Below are 26,217 nucleotides of genomic sequence, written 5' to 3' on the forward strand. Positions count from 1 at the left end.
GATAAGAACTGGCATGTGTTCCCTCAACTTCCCCTTCCTGAAGTCTACAATCAATTCCTTAGTCTTACTGACATTGAGTGTAAGTTTGTTGTTGCGCCTCCACTCAACCTGCTGTCTATCTCACTGCTGGATTCCTCTTCATCACCACCTGATATTCTGCCAACAATGGCTGCGTTGTCAGCAAATTTATAGATGGTGTTTGAACTGTGCTGAGCCACAGTCATGGGTGTAGAGACAATAGAGCAGTGGGCTAAGCAAGCATCCTTAAGGTATGCCAGTGTGGATTGTCAGTGAGGAGATATTATTTCCAATCCACACTGACTGTGGTCTTCCTATGCAGAAGCAGGTACAGAGGCTATCAAGCTGTCTATGAAGTTACCTCACATCCTCCTTTTCTCCAAAGAGAAAAGCCCTAGCTCACTCTACCTATCCTCATAGGACATGTTCGCCAATCTAGGTAGCATCCTGGTAAATCTACTTTATAAACCTCTCTAAAGCTTCAAACATCCTTCTTACAATGAGGCAACCAGAAATGAACACAATATTCCAAGCAGGGTCTAACCAGGGTTTTATAGAGCTACAACATTACCTCATGACTGTTGGAACTCTTTGTTGCCCCATTTTGCCACTTATGAAGCATGATGGACAACATGGTAAGAGTGTTAAAATAAAAATGAGGGGCATGGATAGGGTAGTCAGCAAGTCTTTTCCCCAATATATAGTCCAAAAATAGGGAAGGGTGCTATATTGCTCTAGGACCCTAAAGCACGTCCTACATGATGCAGTACCAGATTTTCACACCAGAGACCAATAGTGAGTTAGATATTTGGAGCAGATTCTGGATTAGTTAAATAATTCCTTTCATTTCACATCTGTCTCTCATATTTCTATTTACTAATCGTCCTGGAGAACGAACACTAGCAGGCCAAACTATTCTCAAGTAGAGACTGCAACAGTTTAACACTTCAATTTCAAGTTTAGTTTATTGTCATTCAACCATACACACATATGGAAACAACTGATTTTTTTAAAAATAATACTTTTTGTAAGATTTCTACTTTTTAACAAATTCACGTATTTTTCACAGTCACTGGCAGAAAGTAGTATAGCAGCTAAACTAACAGTTTGTCATCTTTCTCAATGGCCAAGTATTCAATCATAATTATTTTAAATATGTAACCTATTAATTAATTCATTCATTAATTAATTCATTAATAGCTCAGCACATTAGTGGTGGACTAATCGTTTCGTAGAGATAGAACTTTGCACCGGTTGGGGAGAAGAATTTTAAAAAAGCATTTCACGGGGCTCGGCGAATTAGCGGCAGACCAATCGATTCGCAGAGAAGTCAGGGAAAGAGTTTAACAAAGGAGCATTTTGTGGGGCTTAGCACATTAGCGATGGAATAATCAATTTGCAATTCATTAGCAAGAGCAAATAAAAGTAAAACAGGGTCAAAGCGGAGCGGCGATTGTGTGAGTGGACCAGTGTAGGAGTGGGAACTTGAGGCTTTGGCTCGAGAGGCTTCGGTGAGGAGGCACCTGGTTTTTGTAGTGGTTGCACAAAAAAATAAAATCGCTAAATTACAGCTAATTAAAGTAGGGATGTTGCAGGATCAGGTGATGTGCTGTAGCTGCATGATGTGGGAGCTGGTGGACCCCACTGTGGTTCCTGGTGACCACGTTTACAGCAAGTGCTGGCTGCTGGAGGAACTCAGGCTCAAAGCTGATAACCTGAAATCTGAGCTTCAAACACTGCGACACATCAGGGAGGGGGAGAGTTACCCAGACTCTCTGTTTCAGGAGATAGTCAGTCATTAGATTAGCCGCCTCAAATTTGGTCTGTGATCAGGGTCAAGAGGGTGTGACTGCGAGTGAGGTGGGTAATGGGATCCAAGAGACGGTGCTGGAGGAGCCTCAGCCCTTGAGCTTGTCCAACAGGTCTGAGATTCTTGCTCCCTGTGTGGGTGAGAGGGGGGGCTGTAGGAAGGATGAATAACCTAACTGTGGCACTGTAGTTCAGGGAGCCATTCTGAGTGGGGTGGGGGGGAGATCAAAGAAGAAAAATGTAGTGGCAACTGTGGATAGTATAGTCAGGTGAATAGACAGAGTTCTCTGTCGCGAGGGTACAGTGTCCCGAAGGCTGTGTTGCCTGCCTGGTGCCTGGGTTCAGGACATCTTATCTGACCTGCAGAGAAACTTGCAGAGGGAGGAGAAAAGATCCAGTTGTCGTGGTCCATGTGGGTACCAATGACATAGGTAGAATGAGGAAAGAGATTCTGCTAAGGGAATTTGAGCAGCTAGGGACTAATTAAAAAGCAGAACCAAAAAATTGGTAACCTCTGGATTTCTACCTGAGCCATGTGCAAATTGGCACAAGGTCAACAAGATTAAGTGTTAGATGTGTGGCTCAAAGATTGGTGTGGGAGAAGTGGGTTTGAATTCTTGGGAAATTGGCACCAGCATTGGGGAAAGAAGGATGGGCTCCACCTGAACCGTGATGGGACCTGAATCCCAGCAAATTGCATAACTAGAGCTGTGGATAGGGCTTGAAACTAAATAGTAGGAGGGTGGGTTCAATAGATTGAAGAAGTATGGATAAAGTAAAAGAGAAAAATGTGGATAAAGATAAAGCAAAAGAAGAAGAAAAAAAGAGAAAAGTAAGAGTGGAGTAAAGAAAAGTCAGGTGCAAATGAGAAAAAGATTACAAGATTTTAAAAAGCACAATGAGTGTAAGATCACTTTATCTGAATGCCCGTCGTATTCAAAACAAGGTCAGTGAACTTGTGGCACAAAGCACTACAAAGGGGTATGATTTAGTGGCTGTTACAGAAATGTGGTTACAGGGTGGAGAGGATTGGGAATTAAATATCCAAGGATATCAGGTAATATGGAAGGATAGGCAGAAAGGTAAGGAAGGTGGGGTAGTGCACTTTAATTAAGGATGAGATCAGGGCGATAGTGAGAGAAAATAAGATCTAAGGAGCAGAATGTTGAATCCATCTGGGTAGAGATTAGGAATAGTAAAGGGGAAAAAAATAATCACTGGTGGGAGTTGTCTATCGGTCACTAATAATAACATTACAGTGACACAGGCAATAAACAGAAATATCTGAAGCATGTAAGAATGGAACAGCAGTTATCATGGGGTACAACTTGCATATAGATTGGGTGAATCAAGTTGGTCAGGCAGTCTTGAGGAGGAGTTCATAGGAATGCATTTGTGGTGGCTTTCTTGAACAGCATGTTACTGAACCTACAAGGGAACATGCTATCTTCAATCTGGTCCTGTGCAACGAGACAGGTAAAATTAGAGATCTTGTAGTTAGGGATCCTCTTGGAAAGAGTGATCACAGTATGAGTGAGTTTCTCATACAAATGGACAGTGCAATATTTTGATCTAAAACCAGTGTATTATGCCTAAACAATGGAGACTACAATGGGATGAGGGAGGATTTGGCTAGTGTAGACTGGCTAAATGGTGGGACGATTGAGGAACAATGGAAGACTTTCAAAGATATTTTTCACGGTGCTCAACAAAAGTATATTCCAGTTAAAAACAAGGACAGTAAGGGTGTGGAGAGCCAGCCTTGGGTAACTAAGGAAATAAAAGAAGGCATTAAACTAAAAGCTCGTGCTTACAAAGTCACCAAGAGTAGTGAGGAACTGGAAGACTGGGAAAACTTTAAAATGCAACAAAGAATCATAAAGTGAGCAATAAAGAGAGGGAAGATAGATTGTGAAAATAAACTAGCACAAAATATAAAAACAGACAGTAAAAGTTTTTATAATAATATAAAGTGGAAAAGGGTGGCTAAAGTGAATGTAGGCCCCTTGGTAGACAAGAAGGGGGAATTGATATTTGGTAATGAGGAAATGGCCGAGGCTTTGAATGACTATTTTGTGTCGGTCTTCACAAGTCTAACATGCCAAAGAGAGATGTTGTGGATACAATGGGAGGTGAGGACCTCGATACAATAGCTAACACTAAAGAGGTAGTGCTGAGCAAACTTATGACAGATAAGTCCCCTGGTCCTGATGGAATGCAACCCGGAGTACTGAAAGAAATGACAGAAGTTATAGTAGAAATTTTGATGATAATTTACCAAAATTCTCTGGACTCTGGGCAGGTCCCAGCGGATTGGAAGACAGTGAATGTCACGCCACTGTTCAAATGTTAGAACAGATGTTAGTTTAACATCTGTAGTTGGGAAAATGCTTGGAGCTATTAAAGAAGAAATAGCGAAGCAACTGAAAGAAATCGATCCAATGTTGGTAAATGCGAGGTCATTCACTTTGGAAGAAAAAAAATGAAAGAGCAGGTTATTATTTAAATGGTAAAAAATTGCAGCATGCTGCTGTGCAGAGGGACTTGGGAGTGCTTGTGCATGAATCACAGAAGGTTGGTTTGCAGGCTATCAAGAAGGCAAATGGGATGTTGGCCATCATTGCTAGAGGGATTGAATTTAAGAGCAGGGAGCTAATACTGCAAGTGTACAGGGTACTGGTGAGGCTGCACCTGGAGTACTGTGTGCAGTTCTAGTCTCCTTACTTGAGGAAGGATACACTGGCTTTGGAGGCGGTGCAAAGGAGGTTCACCAGGTCGATTTCAGATATGAGGGGGTTAGACACTGAGGGGAGATTGAGTCACCCTGGGACTGTACTCGATGGAATTCAGAAGAATGAGAGGAGGTCTTATAGAAACATATAAAATTATGAAAGGCAGGAAAGTTGTTTCCACTGATAGGTGAGACAAGAACTAGGGGACCAAGTCTCAAGATTCAGGGAGGTCGATTTAGGACAGAGATGATGAGGAACTGCTTTTCCCAGAGGGTGGCAAATCTGTGGAATTCTCTGCCCAATGAAGCAGTGGAAGTTACCTCAGTAAGTATATTTAAGACAAGGTTGGATAGATTTTTGCATAGTAGGTGAATAAAGGGATATGGGGAAAAGGCAGGTAGGTGGAGATGAGTCCGTGGCCAGATGGCCTACTCCTGCTCCTATTTCTTATGTTTTCTTGAGGTGATGTTGAGGGACCAATGAGATCCTCCATTACTGTATGTGCACTCCTGAAACTTGGTGCTCCTAACACTCTCCACAGGTGAGCCATGTACTAATAACATGACAGATGCACCTGAAGAATATGTGCTTAACCCGCTGCTCTACTCTTTCTACATCAAAGTCAGTGTGGCTATGTAAAGCTCAAACGCCATTCATAGATTCGCTGATGACACAACTATTGTCTGCAGAACTCAAATGGTGATGAGAAGGAATACAGGAGTGAGATAGATCAGCTGGTTGAGTGGTGTCACAACAACATCACACACAACAACAGTAAGTAATTGATTGTGTAATTCAGGAAAGGATGTCAAGCAAACATACACCAGTCCTCATCGAAGGGTCAACAATGGAAAGGGTGAGCAGAAACAAGTTCCTGAGAGCCCAACATCTCTGAAGATCTATCCTGGGCCCAAAGTATTGATAAATCATGAAGGCGGCACATCAGCAGCTACATTTCATTAGGAGTTAGAGGAGATTTGGTATGTCACCAAAGATTCTCACACATTTCTACAGATGTACTATGGAGAGCATTCTAACTGGTCGCATCACCATCTGATATGGAGGGGCCATTGCACAGGATTGGCTGATATGGAGGGGCCATTGCACAGGATTGGAAAACGCTGCAGAAATTTGAAACTCAGCCAGTTTCATCATGGGCACTAGCCTCCACAGCATCAAGGATACTTCAAAACAGTGACGCCTGAAAAAGGCAGCATCCATCCTTAAGGACCCCCTCCACCCAGGACATTCCCTCTTCTCATTGCTAACATCAGGGAGGAGGTACAGGAGCCTGAGACCCACACTCAGGATTTTTGGAACAGCTTCTTCCCCTTCACCATCAGATTTCTGAATGGACAACGAACCCACATACACTACCTCACTATCCTTTGCTATCTTTTTGTACTTGTTTCTTATCTTTTAGTATTTATTTCTTATTGTAATTCATAGTATACTTTATGTATGGCACTGTACAGCTGCTGCAAAACAAATTCACAAAATATGTCAGTGATAATAAACCTGATTCTGACAGTAGTCACTCTGAGTCCTAGCTTTGATGTCCCTCTGTACCCACACGCAGCACCTCTCCTGATGAACAGAACATCTCAGTCAGGGATCTTGGCACATAGTTTATTTATTTAGAGATACAGAGGGGATCAGGTTCTTCTGGCCCAACGAGTCACAGCACCCAGTGACCCATCTATTTAACCCTAGCCTAAACATGGAATAATTTACAATGACCAATTAACCTACTAAACGGTATGTCTTTGGACTGACGGAGGAAACTGGAGCAGTGGAGTAAACCCACACGCTCATGGGAAGGGCGTAAACTTCTTACAGATGGCGTCAGAATTGAACTCCGAACTCTGGTGCCCCCAGCTGTAATAGCATCACGCTAACCACTACATTAACGTGGCACTCCCAGGCTGAAGCTCCACCACAGCTTCACTATCCAAGGAGATCTCTCTCAGACAAGATATTAAACCAGAATCGCATTGTAGAATGGTACAGCACAATAACAGACCCTTTGGCTCAATGTCTGTACTGAAAACAATGCAAAATTAAACTAAAACCTTCTGCCTGCAAGTGGTCTATATCCCTCCATTCCCTGCATATTCATGTGCCAACAGCATCATCATCATGTGCCACATCGTATGATGTGGGTGATCATGGTCACATGACCATGATTGCTCTTGGCAAATTTTTCTATAGATTTGTCATTGCCTTCTTCCACCTCCCGATCCCATGGCTTCACATGACGCTGATCGGGGGAGGGCTAAGCAGGTGCTACACCTTGCCCAAGGGTGACCTGTAGGCTAGCAGAGTGAAGGAGTGCCTTCCACCTCCTTGGTAGAGATGTATCTCTACCCCACCACACCTAACTAAACGCCTATCACATCTAAAGAAACAACTACCTAAATTTATCTATCATAAGTTATTGAATAGTGTAAGGAGTGGGAAACAAGTAAGGAAGTTATGGAACCTATGACAATTAAAAGTGGTGGAAGTACTGGCGCTTTTAAGAAATTTAAAAGTGGATAAATCTCCGGGTCCTGACAGGATATTCCCCAGGACCTTGAGGGAAGTTTGTGTAGAGATAGCAGGAGCTCTGACGGAGATCTTTCAGATGTCATTAGAAACGGGAATTGTGCCGGAGGATTGGCGTATTGCTCATGTGGTTCCATTGTTTAAAAAGGGTTCTAGAAGTAAGCCTAGCAATTATAGACCTGTCAGTTTGACATCAGTGGTGGGTAAATTAATGGAAAGTATTCTTAGAGATAGTATTTATAATTATCTGGATAGACAGGATCTGATTAGGAGTAGCCAGCATGGATTTGTGCGTGGAAGGTCATGTTTGACAAACCTTATTGAATTTTTTGAAGAAGTTACGAGGAATGTTGACAAGGGTAAAGCAGTGGATGTAGTCTATATGGACTTCAGCAAGGCCTTTGACAAAGTTCCACATGGAAGGTTAGTTAAGAAGGTTCAGTCGTTAGGTATTAATGCTGGAGTAATAAAATGGATTCAACAGTGGCTAGATGGGAGATGCCAGAGAGTAGTGGTGGATAATTGTTTATCGGGATGGAGGCCGGTGACTAGCGGGGTGCCTCAGGGATCTGTTTTGGGCCCAATGTTGTTTGTAATATACATAAATGATCTGGATGATGGGGTGGTAAATTGGATTAGTAAGTATGCCGATGATACTAAGGTAGGAGGTGTTGTGGATAATGAGGTGGGTTTTCAAAGCTTGCAGGGAGATTTATGCCGGTTAGAAGAATGGGCTGAACGTTGGCAGATGGAGTTTAATGCTGAGAAGTGTGAGGTTCTACATTTTGGCAGGAATAATCCAAATAGAACAAAGGGTAAATGGTAGGGCATTGAGGAATGCAGTGGAACAGAGAGATCTAGGAATAACAGTGCATAGTTCCCTGAAGGTGGAGTCTCATGTAGATAGGGTGGTGAAGAAGGCTTTTGGAACGCTGGCCTTTATAAATCAGAGCATTGAGTACAGAAGTTGGGATGTAATGTTAAAAATTGTACAAGGCATTGGTAAGGCCAAATTTGGAATATTGTGTACAGTTCTGGTCACCGAATTATAGGAAAGATATCAATAAATTAGAGAGAGTGCAGAGACGATTTACTAGGATGTTACCTGGGTTTCAGCACTTAAGTTACAGAGAAAGGTTGAACAAGTTAGGTCTCTATTCACTGGAGCGTAGAAGGTTGAGGGGGGATTTGATCGAGGTATTTAAAATTTTGAGAGGGATAGATAGAGTTGACGTGAATAGGCTGTTTCCATTGAGAGTAGGGGAGATTCAAATGAGAGGACATGATTTGAGAGTTAGGGGGCAAAAGTTTAAGGGAAACACGAGGGGGTATTTCTTTACTCAGAGAGTGATAGCTGTGTGGAATGAGCTTCCTGTAGAAGTAGTAGAGGCCAGTTCAGTTGTGTCATTTAAGGTAAAATTGGATAGGTATATAGACAGGAAAGGAGTGGAGGGTTATGGGCTGAGTGCGGGTAGGTGGGACTAGGTGAGATTAAGAGTTTGGCACGGACTAGGTGAGATTAAGAGTTCGGCACGGACTAGGAGGGCCGAGATGGCCTGTTTCCGTGCTGTGATTGTTATATGGTTATATGGTTATATAAATGCTGGATCTCAGCCTGAAACGTCAACTGTTTATTCCCCTCCATGGATGCTGCCTGACCTGCCGAGATCCACCAGCATTTTGTGTGTGTGTGTGTGTTGCTCTGGATTTCCAGCATCGGCAGGATCTCGTGTTCACTATTGTATCTGCTTCCACAATATCCCTAGCAGCTTGTTCTAGGCACCCACTACTCTGTGTAAAAAAAAAAACACTTGCCTCATAAATTTCCCTTAATATTTCCCTCTCACACTTTAACCATGTGCTGTACTGTATTTAACACTTCTACCCTAACTAAGTGTGTAACCTTCTCACCGAGCTCATATACAAATTTGGCTCGTCAGCTAACTGTACTAACAGCCATGAGACTCCGCAGTGAGAAGGCTTCAAAACAATATATGTCTAGGGTCTGTATGATTTGGGTTCAACCAAACAGGAACATTGTGCTGTTCCAATTAAAAAAATTTTGATCTGAGCAAATGCATTTTAAATGCTTCCATACTGGATTGTCCATTAGCCAGAAAAAAGATAATCACATAAAATTAAAAAGGGAATGTATTTACAAATTTCAGCTTATCAGTCAATAAGAAAATGAAAATGAAAGGGCTTATCACAGTTAAACCAGTTCAATGTGCACAAGACTGTTGAGCTCATACTGAAGTTGTCTTTTACTCACACGCTGGACCCATGGTCTACATGGAAGCACACACATTCCGAACTTCCCTTAAAGTCCAACTTGAACAAACTGACTCTCTCTCTCTCAGTATTGGCCCTTCCTCCCTGGAGCTATTCATCTGCACAAAGCACTTCATGCAGCGGGGACTCTGGAGCACGTTCCCTTGTGTCGCGCTCCACAGCTCCCGCCAAAAGATCACAAATCTCACCCATGTCTGTCACAAATCTCTCTGCCCAGCTCTCTGGAACCTTCCGCCAATTCCACCATCCTGATTGGCTGACACAACATTTTGAAGCTGAACATCAGAGTCCCTCATCTTTAGCTGAAACCAAAATATTCTACCAGCATGACAAACTGTTTTTACAGAAAGCTACTAAATGAAGTAACCCCACAGCATTAGCAGTAGAAATCTTAACCAGGACATTAAAACCCCAGCAACGCCGCTCCTAATTATATAAACTTCTGTCAGGTCAGCCCTTAGCCTCCCACGCTCCAGACTAAACAAGTTTGTCTAACTTCTTGAGCAGCACACACAAAATGCTGGAGGAACTCAGCAGGTCAGGCACCATCTATGGAGGGGAATAAACTGCCAATGTTTTGGACCATTTTAAGTCTGGAAAAGGGGGCAGAAGCCAGAATAAGAAGGTGGGGTGGGGGGAGAGGAAAGGAGTACAAGCTGGCAGGCGATAGGCGAGAGATACAATTCCAGGCTTACCTCTGCATAAAGTTGTGGAGATCTGGCTTCACCTGCTCCAGAATTGGCATTAGGTAATTTAAGATATGTTTAGTGCTGTCCATTGTGGGATCCATGAAATCCCTGAAAAGCACAAAGAAAAGAGTTATCGTTCAACCTCACTTGACATCACGTAGGTCCCTGTACCCTCCAGTACATCCGCCACAGTGATTGACATTTCAGAGACATAGTGCGGAATAGGCCCTTCGAGCCATGCCACCCAGCAACCACCAATTAAATCCCAACCTAATCATGGGACAATTTACAATGACCAGTTGAGTGGGGCTACCACCAGAGGTCATGGCTTAAGGGTGAAAGGTGGGAGGTTTAAGGGGAACTTAAGGGGACACTTCTTCAGTCAAAGGGTCATGAGAGTGTGGAATGAACTGCCAGCACGAGTGGTGGACGCGGGCTCAATTTCAAGTTTAAGAGGAGTTTGGATAAGTAGAATTACAATGAGTGGCCACCAACAAAGCCCACCTTTTGTGGTAAATACAATGATGGTACTCAATGAAGTGGTCCCACAATCTACGTCAAGGCTAATTGATTTAGAGGAGATCTCACCAGGAGGACCAGATACAATAGACAACCCTGACGGATAGTGACAAACTTTTTTCATAGAGCACTATAGTAAAGAAACAGACCCTTCATCCCATTTAGACTACACTGGCCTGGTTTTCTGCCTATTCCCATCAACCAGCTCCTGGACCATAGCCCTCAAAACCCCACTGCCAATCCAAGTATCTACACAAATTTATCTTAAATGTTGCATTCAAACCTTCATCTACCACCTCCACAGGCAACTCCTTCCACACTCCTCCCACACTCAGAGTGAAGCAGTTATCTGAGTGTGGGTTTGTGTGCCTGTGTGTATGTGTATTCCAGTACAATAAAGATAAATAGAAACACAGAAACCCTACAGCACAATACAGGCCCTTTGGCCCACAGAGTTGTGCTGAACATGTCCCTACCTTAGAAATTCCCCATAGCCCTCTAATTTACTAAGCTCCATGTACCTATCTAAATGTCTCTTAAAAGACCCTATTGTATCCGCCTCCACCACCATTGCCAGCAGCCCATTCCACGGACTCACTACTCTCTGAGTAAAAATCTTATCGCTGATATCACCTCTGTACATACTCCTCAGCATCTTAAACCTGTGTCCTCTTGTGGCAACCATTTCAGCCATGAGAAAAAGCCTCTGACTATCCACACGATCAATGCCTCTCATCATCTTCTACACTTCTATCAGGTCACCTCATCCTCCGTTGCTCCAAGGAGAAAAGGCCGAGTTCACTCAACCTATTCCCATAAGGCATGCTCCCCAATCCAGGCAACATCATTGTAAATCTCCTCTGCATCCTTTGCATGGCTTCCACATCCTCCCTGTAGTGAGGCAACCAGAACTGAGCACAGTAATCCAAGTGGGGTCTGACCAGGATCCTATATAGCTGCAACATTACCTCACAGCTCCTAAATTCAATTCCACAATTGATGAAGGCCAATACAGCATATGCCTTCTTAACCACAGCGTCAACCTGCACAGCTGCTTTGTGCATCCTATGGACTCGGACCCCAAGATCCCTCTGATCCTCCACACTGCCAAGAGTCTTACCATTAATACTATATTCTGCCTTCGTATTTGACCTACCAAAATGAACCACTTCACACATATCTGGGTTGAACTCCATCTGCCATTTCTCAGCCCAGTTTTACATCCTATCAATGTCCCGTTGTAACCTCTGACAGCCCTCCACACTATCCACAAATCCACAACACCTCCAATCTTTGTGCCATCAGCAAATTTACTAACCCATCCCTCCAGTTCCTCATCCAGGTCATTTATAAAAATAATGAAGAGTAAGGGTCCCAGAACAGATCCCTGAGGCACACCACTAGTCACCAACCTCCATGCAGAATATGACCTGTCTATAACCACTCTTTGCCTTCTGTGGGCAAGCCAGTTCTGGATCCACAAAGCAATGTCCCCTTGGATCCCATGCCTCCTTACCTTCTCAATAAGCCTTGCATGGGGTACCTTATCAAATGCCTTGCTGAAATCCATATACACTACATCTACTGCTCTTCCTTCATCAATGTGTTTAGTCATATCCTCAAAAAATTCAATCAGGCTCGTAAGGCACAATCTGCCCTAGACAAAGCCATGCTGACTATTCCTAATCATATTATACCTCTCCAAATGTTCATAAATCCTGCCTCTCAGGATCTTTTCATCAGCTTACCAACCACTGAAGTAAGACTCACTGGTCTATAATTTCCTGGACTATCTCTACTCCCTTTCTTGAATAAAGGAACCACATCCACAACCCTCCAATTCTTCGGAACCTCTCCCATCCCCATTGATGATTCAAAGATCATCACCAGAGGCCCAGCAATCTCCTCCCTTGCCCCCGACAGTAGCCTGGGGTACATCTCATGCAGTCCTGCCAACTTATCCAACTTGATGCTTTCCACATCCTCTTTCTTAATATCTACATGCTCAAGCTTTTCTCTCTGCTGCAAGTCAGCACTACAATCACCAAGATCCTTTTCCATAGTGAATACTGAAGTTAAGTATTCATTAAGTACCCCTGCTATTTCCTCCGGTTCCATACACACTTTCCCACTGTCACACTTGATAGGTCCTATTCTTTCACATCTTATCTTCTTGCTCTTCACATACTTGTAGAATGCCTTGGGGTTTTCCTTAATCCTGCTCACCAAGGCATTCTCATGGCCCCTTCTGGCTCTCCTAATTTCCTTCTTAAGCTCCTTCCTGATAGCCTTATAATCTTCTAGATCCCTAACATTATCTAACTCTCTGATGCTTTTTAAGCTTTTTTTTTCCTTCTTGACTAGATTTATTACAGCCTTCGTACAGCACGGTTGCTGTACCCTACTGTAACTTCCCTGTCTCATTGTAAAATACCAATGAGACATTGATACTTTTATTCCAAGCCTCCAGCCTCAACTTTCAGCCACCAGGAGTCCATCTGAATCTTATCCAGTTACATTTCTGAATGGGAAATCGGACTAGAATGGCAGAGGTCAGTCCAGGACCAATCCTGTTTCTTATCTATTCCATTCCTAACCAAGTCAAACAAAGCATCCAAGTTGCACAGCTCTTGGGAGTCAGAAGCCTGCAGAAGGATTGGGGGGAATGGGCAAAGAAGCAGCAAATGGAATATAACATAGGTAAGTGTACGGTCATGCACTTTTGCAGAAAGAATAAAGGCATACACTATTTTTTAAAATGAGGAGAAAATTCCTAAATCAGAGGTGCAGAGGGACTTGGGAGTCCTTGTGCAGGATTCCCTAAAGGTTAATTTGCAGGTTGAGTCAGTATCAGCATTCATTAAGAGAGGACTAAATATAAGAGCAAGAATGTAATGCTGAGGTTTTATAAGGCATTGGTCAGACCACATGTGGAGTACTGTGAGCAGCTTTGGGCCCTATATTTAAGGAAAGATGTGCTAGCATTGGAAAGAGTTCAGGAGGTTCACAAGAATGATCCCAGGAATAAAGAGTTATCGTATGTGGAGCATTTGATTGCTCTGGGCCTGTACTCGTTGGAGTTTAGAAGATTGAGGGGTGTTCTCATTGAAACCTATCCAATATTGAAAGGTCTGGATAAAGTGGATGTGAAGAGGATCTTTCCTATAGTGGGGGAGTTGAGGATCAGAGGGCACAGCCTCAGAATTGAAGGAAGCCCACTTAGAACAGGGATAAGAAAAAAAATCTTTAACCAGAGGGTGGTGAATCTGTGGAATTCATTGCCACAAATGGCTGTGGAAGCCAAATCATAAGGTATATTAAGCAGAGGCTGATAGGTTCTCGATAAATTAGGGCATCAAAGGTTACGGGGAGAAGGCAGGAGAATGAGGTTGAGAGGGATAATCATCAGCCATGATGAAAAGGCAGAGCTGATGGACTGAATGGCCTAATTCTGCTCCTATGTCTTATGGTCTTATAAACTGCACCCAGTTCCTGTTGGCAAAGTTATAGACATGTGTGAAATTGTACACATCTCTCAATATCTGGACACAAGTACCTAAGACCATCAGACATAGCAGCAGAATTAAACCATTCGACCCATTCAGTCGCTCTGCCATTCCATCATGGCTAATTTATTATCCCTCTCAATCCACTCTTTGCTTTCTGCCCATAACTTTTGACACCCTGACTGATCAAAAACCTATCAACCTCTGCTTTAAATATACACAATGACTTGACCTCTACAACAGTCTATGGCAATGAATTCCACAGATTTACTGCCCACTTGCGAAAGAGGTACCTCATCTCAGTTCTAAATGATCATCCCCCAATTCTGAGGCTGCGCCCACTGGTCCTAGACTCCCCCACTATAGGAAACATCCTCTCCATATCTACTCTATCTGTGTCCTCTGGTCCTAGACTCCCCCACTATAGGAAACATCCTCTCCATATCTACTCTATCTGTGTCCTCTGGTCCCAGACTCCCCCACTATAGGAAACATCCTCTCCATATCTACTCTATCTGTGTCCTCTGGTCCCAGACTCCCCCACTATAGGAAACATCCTCTCCACATCCACTCTATCTGTGCCCTCTGGTCCTAGACTCCCCCACTATAGGAAACATCCTCTCCACATCCACTCTATCTGTGTCCTCTGGTCCTAGACTCCCCCACTATAGGAAACATCCTCTCCATATCTACTCTATCTAGACTTTTTAATATTTGATAGGTTTCAATTTTCTAAACTACAGCAAGTACAGGCTCAGAGACATCAAATGTTCCTCCTTTCATTCCCATAACTATTCTCATGAACCTCTTCTGCATCCTCTCTTGTGCCAACACATTTTTTCTTAGATAACCGGCTAATTCGAGGAGGCATCATTTTAAGGTGTTTGGAGGAAAGTAATGGAGTGATGTCAGAGGTAGTTTTTTTTAAAAAAACATAGAATGGTGTGTTTTTGTGTGTGTGTCTGTGTAATGCACTGCCAGAGGTGCTAGAAGTAGCAGATACATTAGGGACATGATAGGCACATGAATGATAGAAAAATGGAACTTTATGTAGGAGGGAAGGATTACATTGATCTTGGAGCAGGTTAAAAGGTAAAACCCAACATGAAGATGTGTATTTGTATTTTTACTTGAATATTTGTTCTATTATTCAAGAAGGGAACCAGGGATAATCCTGGAAACTATAGGCTGGAGAATCTCATGTCAGTGGTAGGGAAGTTACTGGGAGAATCCTTAGGGATAGGATTGATGAGCATTTGGAAGAGCCAGCAGAGCTTAGTGTGGAGCAAGTCGTATCTTACAAACTTGTTTGAGTTTTTTGACGAGGTGATGAGGGTGAATGAAGAAGGAAGAGCTGTGGATGTTGTCTACATAGATTTTAATAAGGCATTATTACTGTACTGGTCTATGTTGTATATAACATTTGGGCCAAAATCTCTGTTCCTGTGTTGGTCTATATTGTATATAACATTTGGGCCGAAAGGTCTGTTCCTGTGCTGTAATGGTCCACATTGTTTGTCAGTGTAGGCCGAAAGGTCTGTTCCTGTCTATGTGTAAATAACATTTCTGGCAAAAAGTCTGTTCCTGAGCTGTACTGGTCTATGTTGCATGTAACAATTGGGCCCAAAGCTCTATCCCTGTATTGTACTGGTCTATGTATATTTAACATTTGGGCTGAAAGGCCCATACAATGCTGTACTATTCTACTTTCTATATTCTAAAGGACAGAGCAATCACACAGAGACACATTCTATGTTCTATCACAAGCATCCAGAGCCCCAGATCTGTGATGGAAACTACAGGGGTGTCTGTTCACCTGAGATGATGAGAAGACAGGATCTCCATGAGTGCGATGGCCATCCTTTCCCCAACCACCAGAAGGAAGGTCACAACGATATCATGGTAGCCTTGGTAATAGTGAAGCTGTTTGTTCCTTTGCAACACATACAGGATGACATTAATCAGTTGTTCTTGTAGGACTGCTCGCTGATCAGCCCGCATCCCTGAGAGTAACAAGGTAACAAGTAGTTAACAAATGAAAATGCAGTAGAGGACATAACACACAGACACACACACACACACCACAATCACATAAACACCCTGTTTCAATGAGGTCCTAAACAGAAGTGCCAGAGTATATGAAAGGAAAAAAGCATTATTTGCTATTCAGTCCCACCATAAATTATCAAATGCTATTGCACCAATTCAAATACAGATGATGTTGGTACCAATTAGGTACTTATATAATGAACCAGAAGGTGATTAGGGAGCTTAAGGTAAAAGAACCCTTAGGAGACAATGATCACAATATGTTTGAGCTCAACTTGAAATTTGATACGGGGAAAGTAAACTCTGATGTAGCAGTGTTTCAGTGGAGTAAAGGAAATTACAGTGTTATGAGAGAGAAGTTGGTCAAAGTAAATTAGGAGATGCTGACAGGGATGACAGCAGAACAGCAATGGCTTGAGTTTCTGGGAAAAATAGATGCATTCCAAAAATACTCAAATGGCAAATAGTACAACTGTGGCTGATAAGGGAAGTCAAAGCTAACGTAAAAACAAAAGAGGGCATACAAAAAAAAAGCAAAAATTAGCAGGAAGATAGAGGATTGGGCTTTTAAAAACTGACAGACCAACTAAAAGAATCATTAGGATGGAAAAGATGAAATACAAAATCAAGCTAGCAAACAATATTGAAGTGGATAGTAAAAGCTTTTTCAAGTATGTAAAAAATAAGAGAGAGATGAGAGCGGGTATAGGACCACTAGAAAATGAGGCCGGAGAAATAACAGCAGGGTTGTTAACAACGGAGATGACAGATGAACTAAATGAGTATTTTGCATCAGACTTCACTGTGGAAGACACGAACAGTGTGCCAGATGTTGAAGGGTGTGAGGAAAGAGAAGCAGGTGTAGTTATTATTTAGAGAAGGGGTGCTCAAAAAGCTGAAAGACCTGAGGGTACATCAGTCACCTGGACCAGATGAACTGCACCCTAAGGTTTTGAAAGACGTAGCAGTAGAGATTGTGGAAACAATTGTAATGATCTTTCAAAAATCACTGGACTCTGGCATGGTGCCAGAGGACTGGAACACTGCAAATGTCACTCCACTCTTTAAGACAAGAGGAAGGCAGCAGAAAGGAGATTATAGACCAGTTAGCCTGACCTCAGTGGTTGGGAAGATGTTGGAGTTAATTGTAAAGGATGAGGTTATGGAGTACACTTCAAGTCAAGTCACTTTTATTGTCATTTCGACCATAACTGCTGGTACAGTACATAGTAAAAATGAGACAAAATTTTTCAGGACCATGGTGTTACATGACACAGTACAAAAACTAGACTGAACTACATTAAAAAAACAACACAGAGAAAGCTACACTAGATTACAGACCTACACTGGACTGCGTAAAGTGCACAAAAACAGTGCAGGCATTACAATAAATAATAAACAGGACAATAGGGCAAGGTGTCAGTCCAGGCTTCGGGTATTGAGGAGTCTGATGGCTTGGGGGAAGAAACTGTTACATAGTCTGGTTGTGAGAGCCCGAATGCTTCGGAGCCTTTTCCCAGACGCCAGGAGGGAGAAGAAATTGTATGAGGGGTGCATGGAGTCCTTCATAATGCTGTTTCCTTTGCGGATGCAGCGTGTAGTGTAAATGTCCGTGATGGCGGGAAGAGAGACCCCGATAATCTTCTCAGCAGACCTCACTATCTACTGCTGGGTCTTGCGATCCGAGATGGTGCAATTTCTGAACCAGGCAGTGATGCAGCTGCTCAGGATGCTCTCAATACAACCCCTGTAGAATGTGATGAGGATGGGGGGTGGGACATGGACTTTCCTCAGCCAGGACAAGATGGGACAAAGTCAGCGATGTTTCCTTCAGGGAAAATCCTGCCTGACCAATCTGTTGGAATTCTTTGAGAAGATTACCAGTAGAATAGATAAAAGGATGCAGTGGATGTTGCAAATTTGGACTTTTGCTTACCAAGTTAAGAGCCCATAGTATTACAGAAAAGTTACTGGCATGGTTAGAGCTTTGGCAGCAAGTGGGAATAAAAGGATCCTTTTCTGGTTGGCTGCCAGTGACTAGTGGTGTTCCACAGTGGTTTGTGTTGGGACTGCTTCTTTTTATGCTGTATATCAATGATTTTGATGATGGAATAGATGGCTTTGCTGCGACGTTTATAGATGATACAAAAATTGGTGGAGGGGCAGGTAGGATGCGGAAGGACATTAGGAGAATGGGCAAGAAAGTGGCAAATGAAATACAATGTTGGAAAATGCATGGTCATGCACTTTGGTAGTAGAGATAAATGTGCAGACTATTTTCTAAATGGGGAGAAAATTCAGTGAGACTTGAGAGTCCTCGTGTAGAACACCCTACAGGTTAACTTGCAGGTACAGTCAGTGGTGAAGAAAGCAAATGCAATGTTAGCATTCATTTCAAGAGGTCTAGAATACAAAAGATAGGATGTGATGCTGACGCTTTATAAGGCACTGGTAAGGCCTCACCTTGAATAGTGTAAACAGTTTTGGGCTCCTCAACTAAGAAAAGATGTGCTGGCATTGGAGAGGGACCAGAGGAGGTTCACAAGGATGATTCCAGGAATGAAAAACTTATCATACGAGGAACGCTTGATGGCTCTGGGTCTGTACTCGCTGGAATTTAGAAGGATGAGGGGGAATCTCATTGAGACCTTTCAAATGTTGAAAGGCCTAGACTGAGTAGATGTGGAAAGGTTTGGAAAGATGTAGATGTTTCCCGTAGTTGGTGGAGCCATGGACAAGAGGGCACAGACTCAGGACAGAGGGGTGCTCTTACAAAGCTGAGATGCAGAGAAATTTCTTTAGCCAGAGGTTGGTGAATTTGTAGAATTTATTACCACAGGCAGCTGTGAGGTCAGGTCATTGGGTGGATTGACAGCAGAGATTGATAGGTTCTTGATTGGACATGGCATCAAAGGTTACATGGAGAAGGCTGGGGAGTAGGGCTGAGAAGGGGGAGGAGGTGAATGGATCAGCCATGATTGAATGGCAGAGAAGACTCCACACCCACCACATCCATGGATCCAGGCAGAACTGTCATTCAACTATACACATGAATACAGCCAAACAAAATAGTGTACAGTCACACACAACACATATAATTATGATAGCAGAAAAACATAGTTACAAAAAAGTACATTAAATAATAATAATAAAGCCCTAGTCCCCGAGTGTCATGGCCTGTTAATTGATCGTGCATGAACGTTGTCCTGGAGCCTTGCTTCTATAAGAATAGCCCACAACAGTTCCTTGTCTCACAGTGCAGCTGCAGGTGAATTCAATCCAGCTTGTCTCCCACTGAGCAAACAGAGAGCAGCGCCGACAGGAAGTGCAAGTCTCCAAGCCAGCATGGAATCCAGTGACACACAACCAGTTCCAACAACACCCTCCTCGCGGCCACAACAAGCAACCCCAAGGTACAAATGAGGCCTGGCCCGCAGCACAACCAGGGCCACGCAGCTCCCCTGCCGCCAGTCTCACCAATACATCAGTGAATTGGCCTTACAGTTTTCCACACTACCAATGTCCAACAGGGTCTTGCAATCACAAGAAAAAAATCCAAAGACAATCACCTATCACCTACTAGCCTGTCTCAACACTTCCCCTCCGCCACCTGTATCCCCCCACACCACTCCCCAATCTAGTTTCACCTATCACCTACCAGCCTGACTCAATACTTCCTCCTCCTCCACCTGGATCCACCTGCCCATCACAACCCACATCACTCCCCTAATCTAGTTTCACTCATCATCTACCAGCTTTTCTCAACAATCCCCCTTCTCCACCTGGATCCCCCAAACTACTCTCCCAATCTTATTCCACCTATCATCTACCAGTCCTCCTTCTTACTCCACCTTCTCCCTCTCAGTCCTAATATAGGGTTTCAACCCAAAATGCTGGCAATTCCTTTCTACCCAGAGATGCTGCTCAACACACTAACTTCCTCCAGGAGATCCTTTATTGCTCCAGACATCAGAATCTGCAAACTCTTGTGTCTCTAGCTATAACCCATCTACTGGTCCAACATGTCCAAGCACCAATTCCAATGATCCTAAAGCCCTACCCACTGCGCCAGCTCTTTAGCTAAGCATTCATTTGCCTTATTGTCCTATTTTTAATTCTTACTAGCACATGGTACAGGAAGTAACCTCGAGCTCCTGCTTTTCAACCTTCTAAATAACTCCCTAACTTCCCAAGCGGCCAATTTCACATTTCAAACCTCCAAGTAAGAAGGCTTTCAAGACCATAAGACATAGGAGAAAAATTAGGCCATTCAGCCTATTGAGTCTGGTCCGCCATTCTATATCCCCTCTCAACCCCATTCGCCTTCCTTTTCCCCGTAACCTTTGACACTTTTATTAATTAAGAACCTATTGACCTCTGTTTTAAATATAACCAATGACTTGGCCAACTGCAGCAATAAATTCCACAAATTCACCAACCTATGGCTGAAGAAATTAATCCTCATCCCTGTTCTAAAGGGATGTCCCTCAAAAATGAGGCTGTGCCTTCTGACCTTACACTCCTGCACTTCTGCCCTGAAGCCCTCGCTGGACTAGTGAGACTCTGGTATTCATAACCAACCTCAGTCTCTGCTACAGTGATTCATTAGACTCCAAGGGATGAATTACTCACTCCTGGTAATAGGATTCCTGAATCATCGAGAACTATCCATGTGAATACAGCAAAGAAGAGTGGGAATTCAACAGTACATATCAAATGAGCTAGACAAGGAGGATTGCGCAGTCTGTCTGTGGGGGCAACAACGTCTCTAGTCCCATTACACTTGAGTGCTGGCGCTCCCCAAGGCCGTGTGCTCAGCCTGCTGCTGTTCACACTGATGACACACAACTGCGTTGCAGGATCCAGCTCAAACCATGTCATCAAGTTTGCAGATGATACAACAGTGGTTATCCTTATCAAGAACGATGACGAGGCAGAGTATAGAGAGGAAGTGGAGCGGCTGATTGTTATGAAAGAACAAGCTAAGCCTGAACATGGAGAAGGCAAAGGAAATCATTGTGAACTTCAGGAAATTGCAGACAAACCAACCCCTTCATGATTACAATTCCTCTGTAGAAAGAATTAAGTGCACCAAGTTCCCGGGAGTTCTCATCACAGATTACCTCACCAGGTCCATTAATATCACCTCCCTGAACAAGAAGGCACAGCGATGCCTCCGCAGCTAAGACGACTGAGGCAAGCAAGGCTCCCCATTCCCATCTTAACTGTGTTTTACAGGAGCACTATTGAGAGCGTCCTGACAAATTGCATCTCCATCTGGTAAGGGAGCAGTCGAGCATCAGACCACAAAAGAATGTGAGAACAACTGAGAGGATCATAGGTGTCTCCCTACCATTCATCAGGGACATTTATCAGCAGTGCTGAATATACAGGGCCTTTAGTATTATTAAGGATCTCATCCATCCATCATCCTCTTTGACTTTCTACCATCAGGCAGGAGACTACAATCCATAAAAGCAAGAACGGTCAGGATGGGAAACAGTTTTTCCTCAGGCCGTCAGGCTTCTGAACATTATGTGCAAAGTGTCACTGGTTAATCTGTTTCCATACCTTACAATATTTAACATTAATGCACTTTACTTTGTTATTTAAGTGTGGTTCATCTGTAGATTTTATCCTTAACTTCATAAAATATTGTGTGTTATGAGTACTACTGTGCTTCACACCCAGGTTCAGAGAAACATTGTCTTATTTCTATATACATTATATGGTTATATACTGGAGAAGGAAATTCTGATTTTAAACCTCCGCTGCCTTGCAGCCATACCCACTCATGGGAAAGGCTTCGGGAGTAAACCCCGAGGAAGAAATCTGGAGCCAGGGTCCTGAAGGCAGTTCGATATTGTTTACAACTTCACTCTGGCAACCTCTGCGATGACACTGGTGCCAAGTTGCATCAGCGTTTGCCCTTCCCTTCGACTACATCAGTGATATGGAGAGGGGGAACCCGCTGCAAGGGCAACAGTGTCATGGTCCAGTCCGAAGTGCGCATTCCGGTTCACGGTCCGGTTCGCGGACTCCGGGTCCTCCTGCTGTCCCTTATTTCGGTTGAACTTAAACATACACACTTGATGCTCATCTTGGGGGCTAAGAATATAAGTGGCCCTGGGATTGAGTGTGGTTGGGAGGTCGTCTTGTCAAGCTTCACTGGGAGTAATCAGCCAGTGGAAGGCTAGAACAGCCACTTGCCATCTTTAGGCTGGGATGGAGAACCATTGCTTCTTGGACCCTTGCTGTCATTGAGGTATGGATTCAGCCGTTTCCCGGGCCAGCTGGGTGGCCGTCAGCCACTCCGAGCTAGGTAGGGATCCGGTTGTTTCCGTAGCCAGCCAAGGCTGCTGGCCGTAACTGCGACTCGGAGCACCCCGATGCAGAGATGGAACTGTCTGTCGTTCTCTGATGTTTGTCTCTTCCTGTCCTCGCCCCGTGGGGTAAGTCAGGCCGTTCTGCCGTTGCCCTGCGGGGGGAATCTGTCTTGTCTTTGCCTCCGTGGGGTAAGTCAGGCCGTTCTGCCGTTACCCAACAGATGGTCCTGCCCCACCTTGGTATGGAATGAAAGTTGAGTTCCAGCTTGTTGAAGGATAAGTCCCAGCTCTATGTCTATGTACTGTCCAGTCTCATGTTAGTGTCTTGTTTAAGATAAGTCCTGGTTCTATGTTGATGTACAATTCCTAGTCTGCCTTCAAGCTCCAGCCTCCGAGTTATTGAAGCCCCAAGAACCCAAGCCTCCAGCTCCAAGAATATATAAAAGGCCACACCGGGAGCACTGGATGCAGTATACCACACCACCCCACCAGCTTCCGGATCCAACGTATAATTCTCCGTAACTTCCGCCACCTCCAACTGGATCCCACTACCAAGCACATCTTTCCCTCCCCCCCTTCTGCTTTCTGCAGGGATCGCTCCCTACGCGACTCCCTTGTCCATTCATCACCCCCCCCCCCCCCATCCCTTCCCTCCGATCTCCCTCCTGGCACTTATCCTTGCAAGTGGAACAAGTGCTACACCTGCCCTTACACTTCCTCCCTCACACCATTCAGGGCCCCAGACAGTCCTTCCAGGTGAGGCGACACTTCACCTGTGAGTTGGCTGGTGTGGTATACTGCGTCCGGTGCTCCCGGTGTGGCCTTTTATATATTGGTGAGACCTGACGCAGACTGGGAGACCGTTTTGCTGAACACCTACGCTCTGTCCACCAGAGAAAGCAGGATCTCCCGGTGGCCACACATTTTAATTCCACGTCCCATTCCCATTCTGGTATGTCTATCCATGGCCTCCTCTACTGTCAAGATGAAGCCACACTCAGGTTGGAGGAACAACACCTTATATACCGGCTGGGTAGCCTCCAACCTGATGGCATGAATATTGACTTCTCTAACTTCTGTTAATGCCTCTCCTCCCCTTCTTACCCCATCCCTGATATATTTAGTTTTTTTCCCCTCCGTTTTTTCTTTCTCTCTCTGCCCATCACTCTGCCTGTTCTCCATCTCCCTCTGCTGCTCCCCTCCCCCTTTCTTTCTCCCTAGGCCTCCCGTCCCATGATTCTTTCCCTTCTCTAGCTCTGTATCCCTTTTGCCAATCACCTTTCTGGCTCTCAGCTTCACCCCACCCCCTCCAGTCTTCTCCTATCATTTCACATTTTCCCCTCCCCCTCCTACTTTCAAATCTCTTACTATCTTTCCTTTCAGTTAGTCCTGACGAAGGGTCTCGGCCCGAAATGTCGACAGCGCTTTCCCTATAGATGTTGCCTGGCCTGCTGCGTTCCACCAGCATTTTGTGTGTGTTGCTTAACCTAAGTAGTGCAGAGTTAATCTTCCCATACTCACCATTTGGAAACCTGCGAAGAGACCGTTGTACATCCATGACAACCTGGCTGTAGTCTTTGTGACCTTCTCGTATGTCCTTGCCTTAAGAAAAATGAAAGATTTTCAAACGTTATGGGGACCCTTTCTGAACTATTTTAAAAATCTTTGAATTGTTATTCAAATATAGATCTTGGCTATTATTATAAAACACCATATGGTAAAGTACTCTTTTCTTTTTCTCTTGTTTTTTTTCCAACCAGCTTTGTCTTGGTACAGGGTGTAGATCTTTTTTTATAATATAATTAACCATACTAGTGTATTTCATCACTCATTTTATTTGATTGATTATCAATATGGGATACTGTGATTGTATGCATTTTGTGCTATCTTACTTTGATTTATAATAAGTATCCTTATGAACTCTGTATTTGTGTATATGAAATTTAATAAAAATATTGGAAAATAAAAAAAGAAAAATGAAAAATCAGATTTAACAACATATGCCAGTGATATTAAACCTGGGGCACTGCAGATGAAGGGCCAAAGCATTATTGAGGATCCCTACCACCCATTCCACAATCTCTTTGACGCACTACCATCAGGAAGGAGGTTCAGGAGCATCAGGGCTGAGACTGCCAGACTGGGTACAGCTTCTTCCCTCGGGCTGTGAGGCTAATGAATATCCTGCCACCGAGGTCTCGTCACTAGGACAGCAAACAGTTTACAGTACAGTTTACCTGTGCTGCACATTAAAAGCATTTCAAATTTATTTTATTAACTTATTTATGGTAAGATTTTGTCTATGTGCTGTGTGGGATATGTTTTATGGATGCTTTGTGGTATAGAGGAACATAGTTTTGTTTAGTTGTATATATGTAAAGTCAGATAACAATGAGCATGAATTTGATCCTGAGGCCAATTCTACAGGAGTTGTTACACTCTTCCAACATGTCAGAACCTTTCCCAATATGTCCACAGTCTTCTCTCTGTTCCCACCAACCATTCTCCTGTCTTACAGCACTTTACATCCAGCCCTTTTACCTCTCTTTCCTACTTCCTGTTTCCATGCTCTAGGACTCTATAAATCACGTCCCCCATCCAATATTTTGAAGTTCAAAGTAAATTTATTGTGATTAATTTTCTTTCAGGCATTCACAATAGAACAAAGAAATAGAATAGAACAGAATACAGTATTTGTCACCAAGTCAAAACTGCCATCGTGGAGGCCCTGATGCAGAGTCTTGGCCAAACACGTCAACCATCACTCAGCCTTCAAAATGTTGCCTGACCCACTGAGTTTATTTACTTAGAGATACAGCATGGAACAGAGAGTGGTCAGCAGCACTGGGGCTCCACAGGGGACTGTCCTGTCTCCCTTTCCCTTCACCATCTACACCTCGGACTTCAACTACTGCACAGAGTCTTGCCATCTTCAGAAGTTTTCTGATGACTCTGCCATAGTTGGATGCATCAGCAAGGGAGATGAGGTGGAGTACAGGGCTACGGTGGGAAACTTTGTCACATGGTGTGAGCAGAATCATCTGCAGCTTAATGTGAAAAAGACTAAGGAGCTGGTGGTGGACCTGAGGAGGGCTAAGGCACCGGTCACCCCTGTTTCCATCCAAGGGGTCAGTGTGGACATGGTGGAGGATTACAAATACCTGGGGATACGAATTGACAATAAACTGGACTGGTCAAAGAACACTGCTGTCTACAAGAAGGGTCAGAGCCGTCTCTACTTCCTGAGGAGACTGAGGTCCTTTAACATCTGCCAGACGATGCTGAGGATGTTCTACGAGTCTGTGGTGGCCAGTGCTATCATGTTTGCTGTTGTGTGCTGGGGCAGCAGGCTGAGGGTAGCAGACACCAACAGAATCAACAAACTCATTCATAATGCCAGTGATGTTGTGGGGGTGGAACTGGACTCTCTGACGGTGGTGTCTGAAAAGAGGATGCTGTCCAAGTTGCATGCCATCTTGGCCAATGACTCCCATCCACTCCATAATGTACTGGTTAGGCACAGGAGTACATTCAGCCAGAGACTCATTCCACCTAGATGCAACACTGAGCATCATAGGAAGTCATTCCTGCCTGTGGCCATCAAACTTTACAGCTACTCCCTCGGAGTGTCAGACACCCTGAGCCAATAGGCTGGTCCTGGACTTATTTCCACTTGGCATAATTTACTTATTATTATTTAATTATTTATGGCTTATATCACTATATTTCT

General features: G+C 43.8%; 1 protein-coding gene across 1 annotated transcript in view; it reads right to left on the bottom strand.

Annotated features, from left to right (window-relative positions):
• Nucleotides 1-26,217, bottom strand: part of LOC140732453 (TBC1 domain family member 20) — a 57,335-nt gene that overhangs the window by 25,514 nt on the left and 5,604 nt on the right. The window contains exons 3-5 of the mRNA XM_073055128.1: nt 24,009-24,089; nt 15,929-16,115; nt 10,094-10,195 (exon numbers count right to left, since the gene is read on the bottom strand). Coding sequence (XP_072911229.1) covers nt 10,094-10,195; nt 15,929-16,115; nt 24,009-24,089 — 370 coding nt within the window. The remainder of the gene's footprint in view (nt 1-10,093; nt 10,196-15,928; nt 16,116-24,008; nt 24,090-26,217) is intronic.

This window comes from Hemitrygon akajei, chromosome 8 (assembly GCF_048418815.1).
Source record: "Hemitrygon akajei chromosome 8, sHemAka1.3, whole genome shotgun sequence".
Lineage (NCBI taxonomy): Eukaryota > Metazoa > Chordata > Chondrichthyes > Myliobatiformes > Dasyatidae > Hemitrygon > Hemitrygon akajei.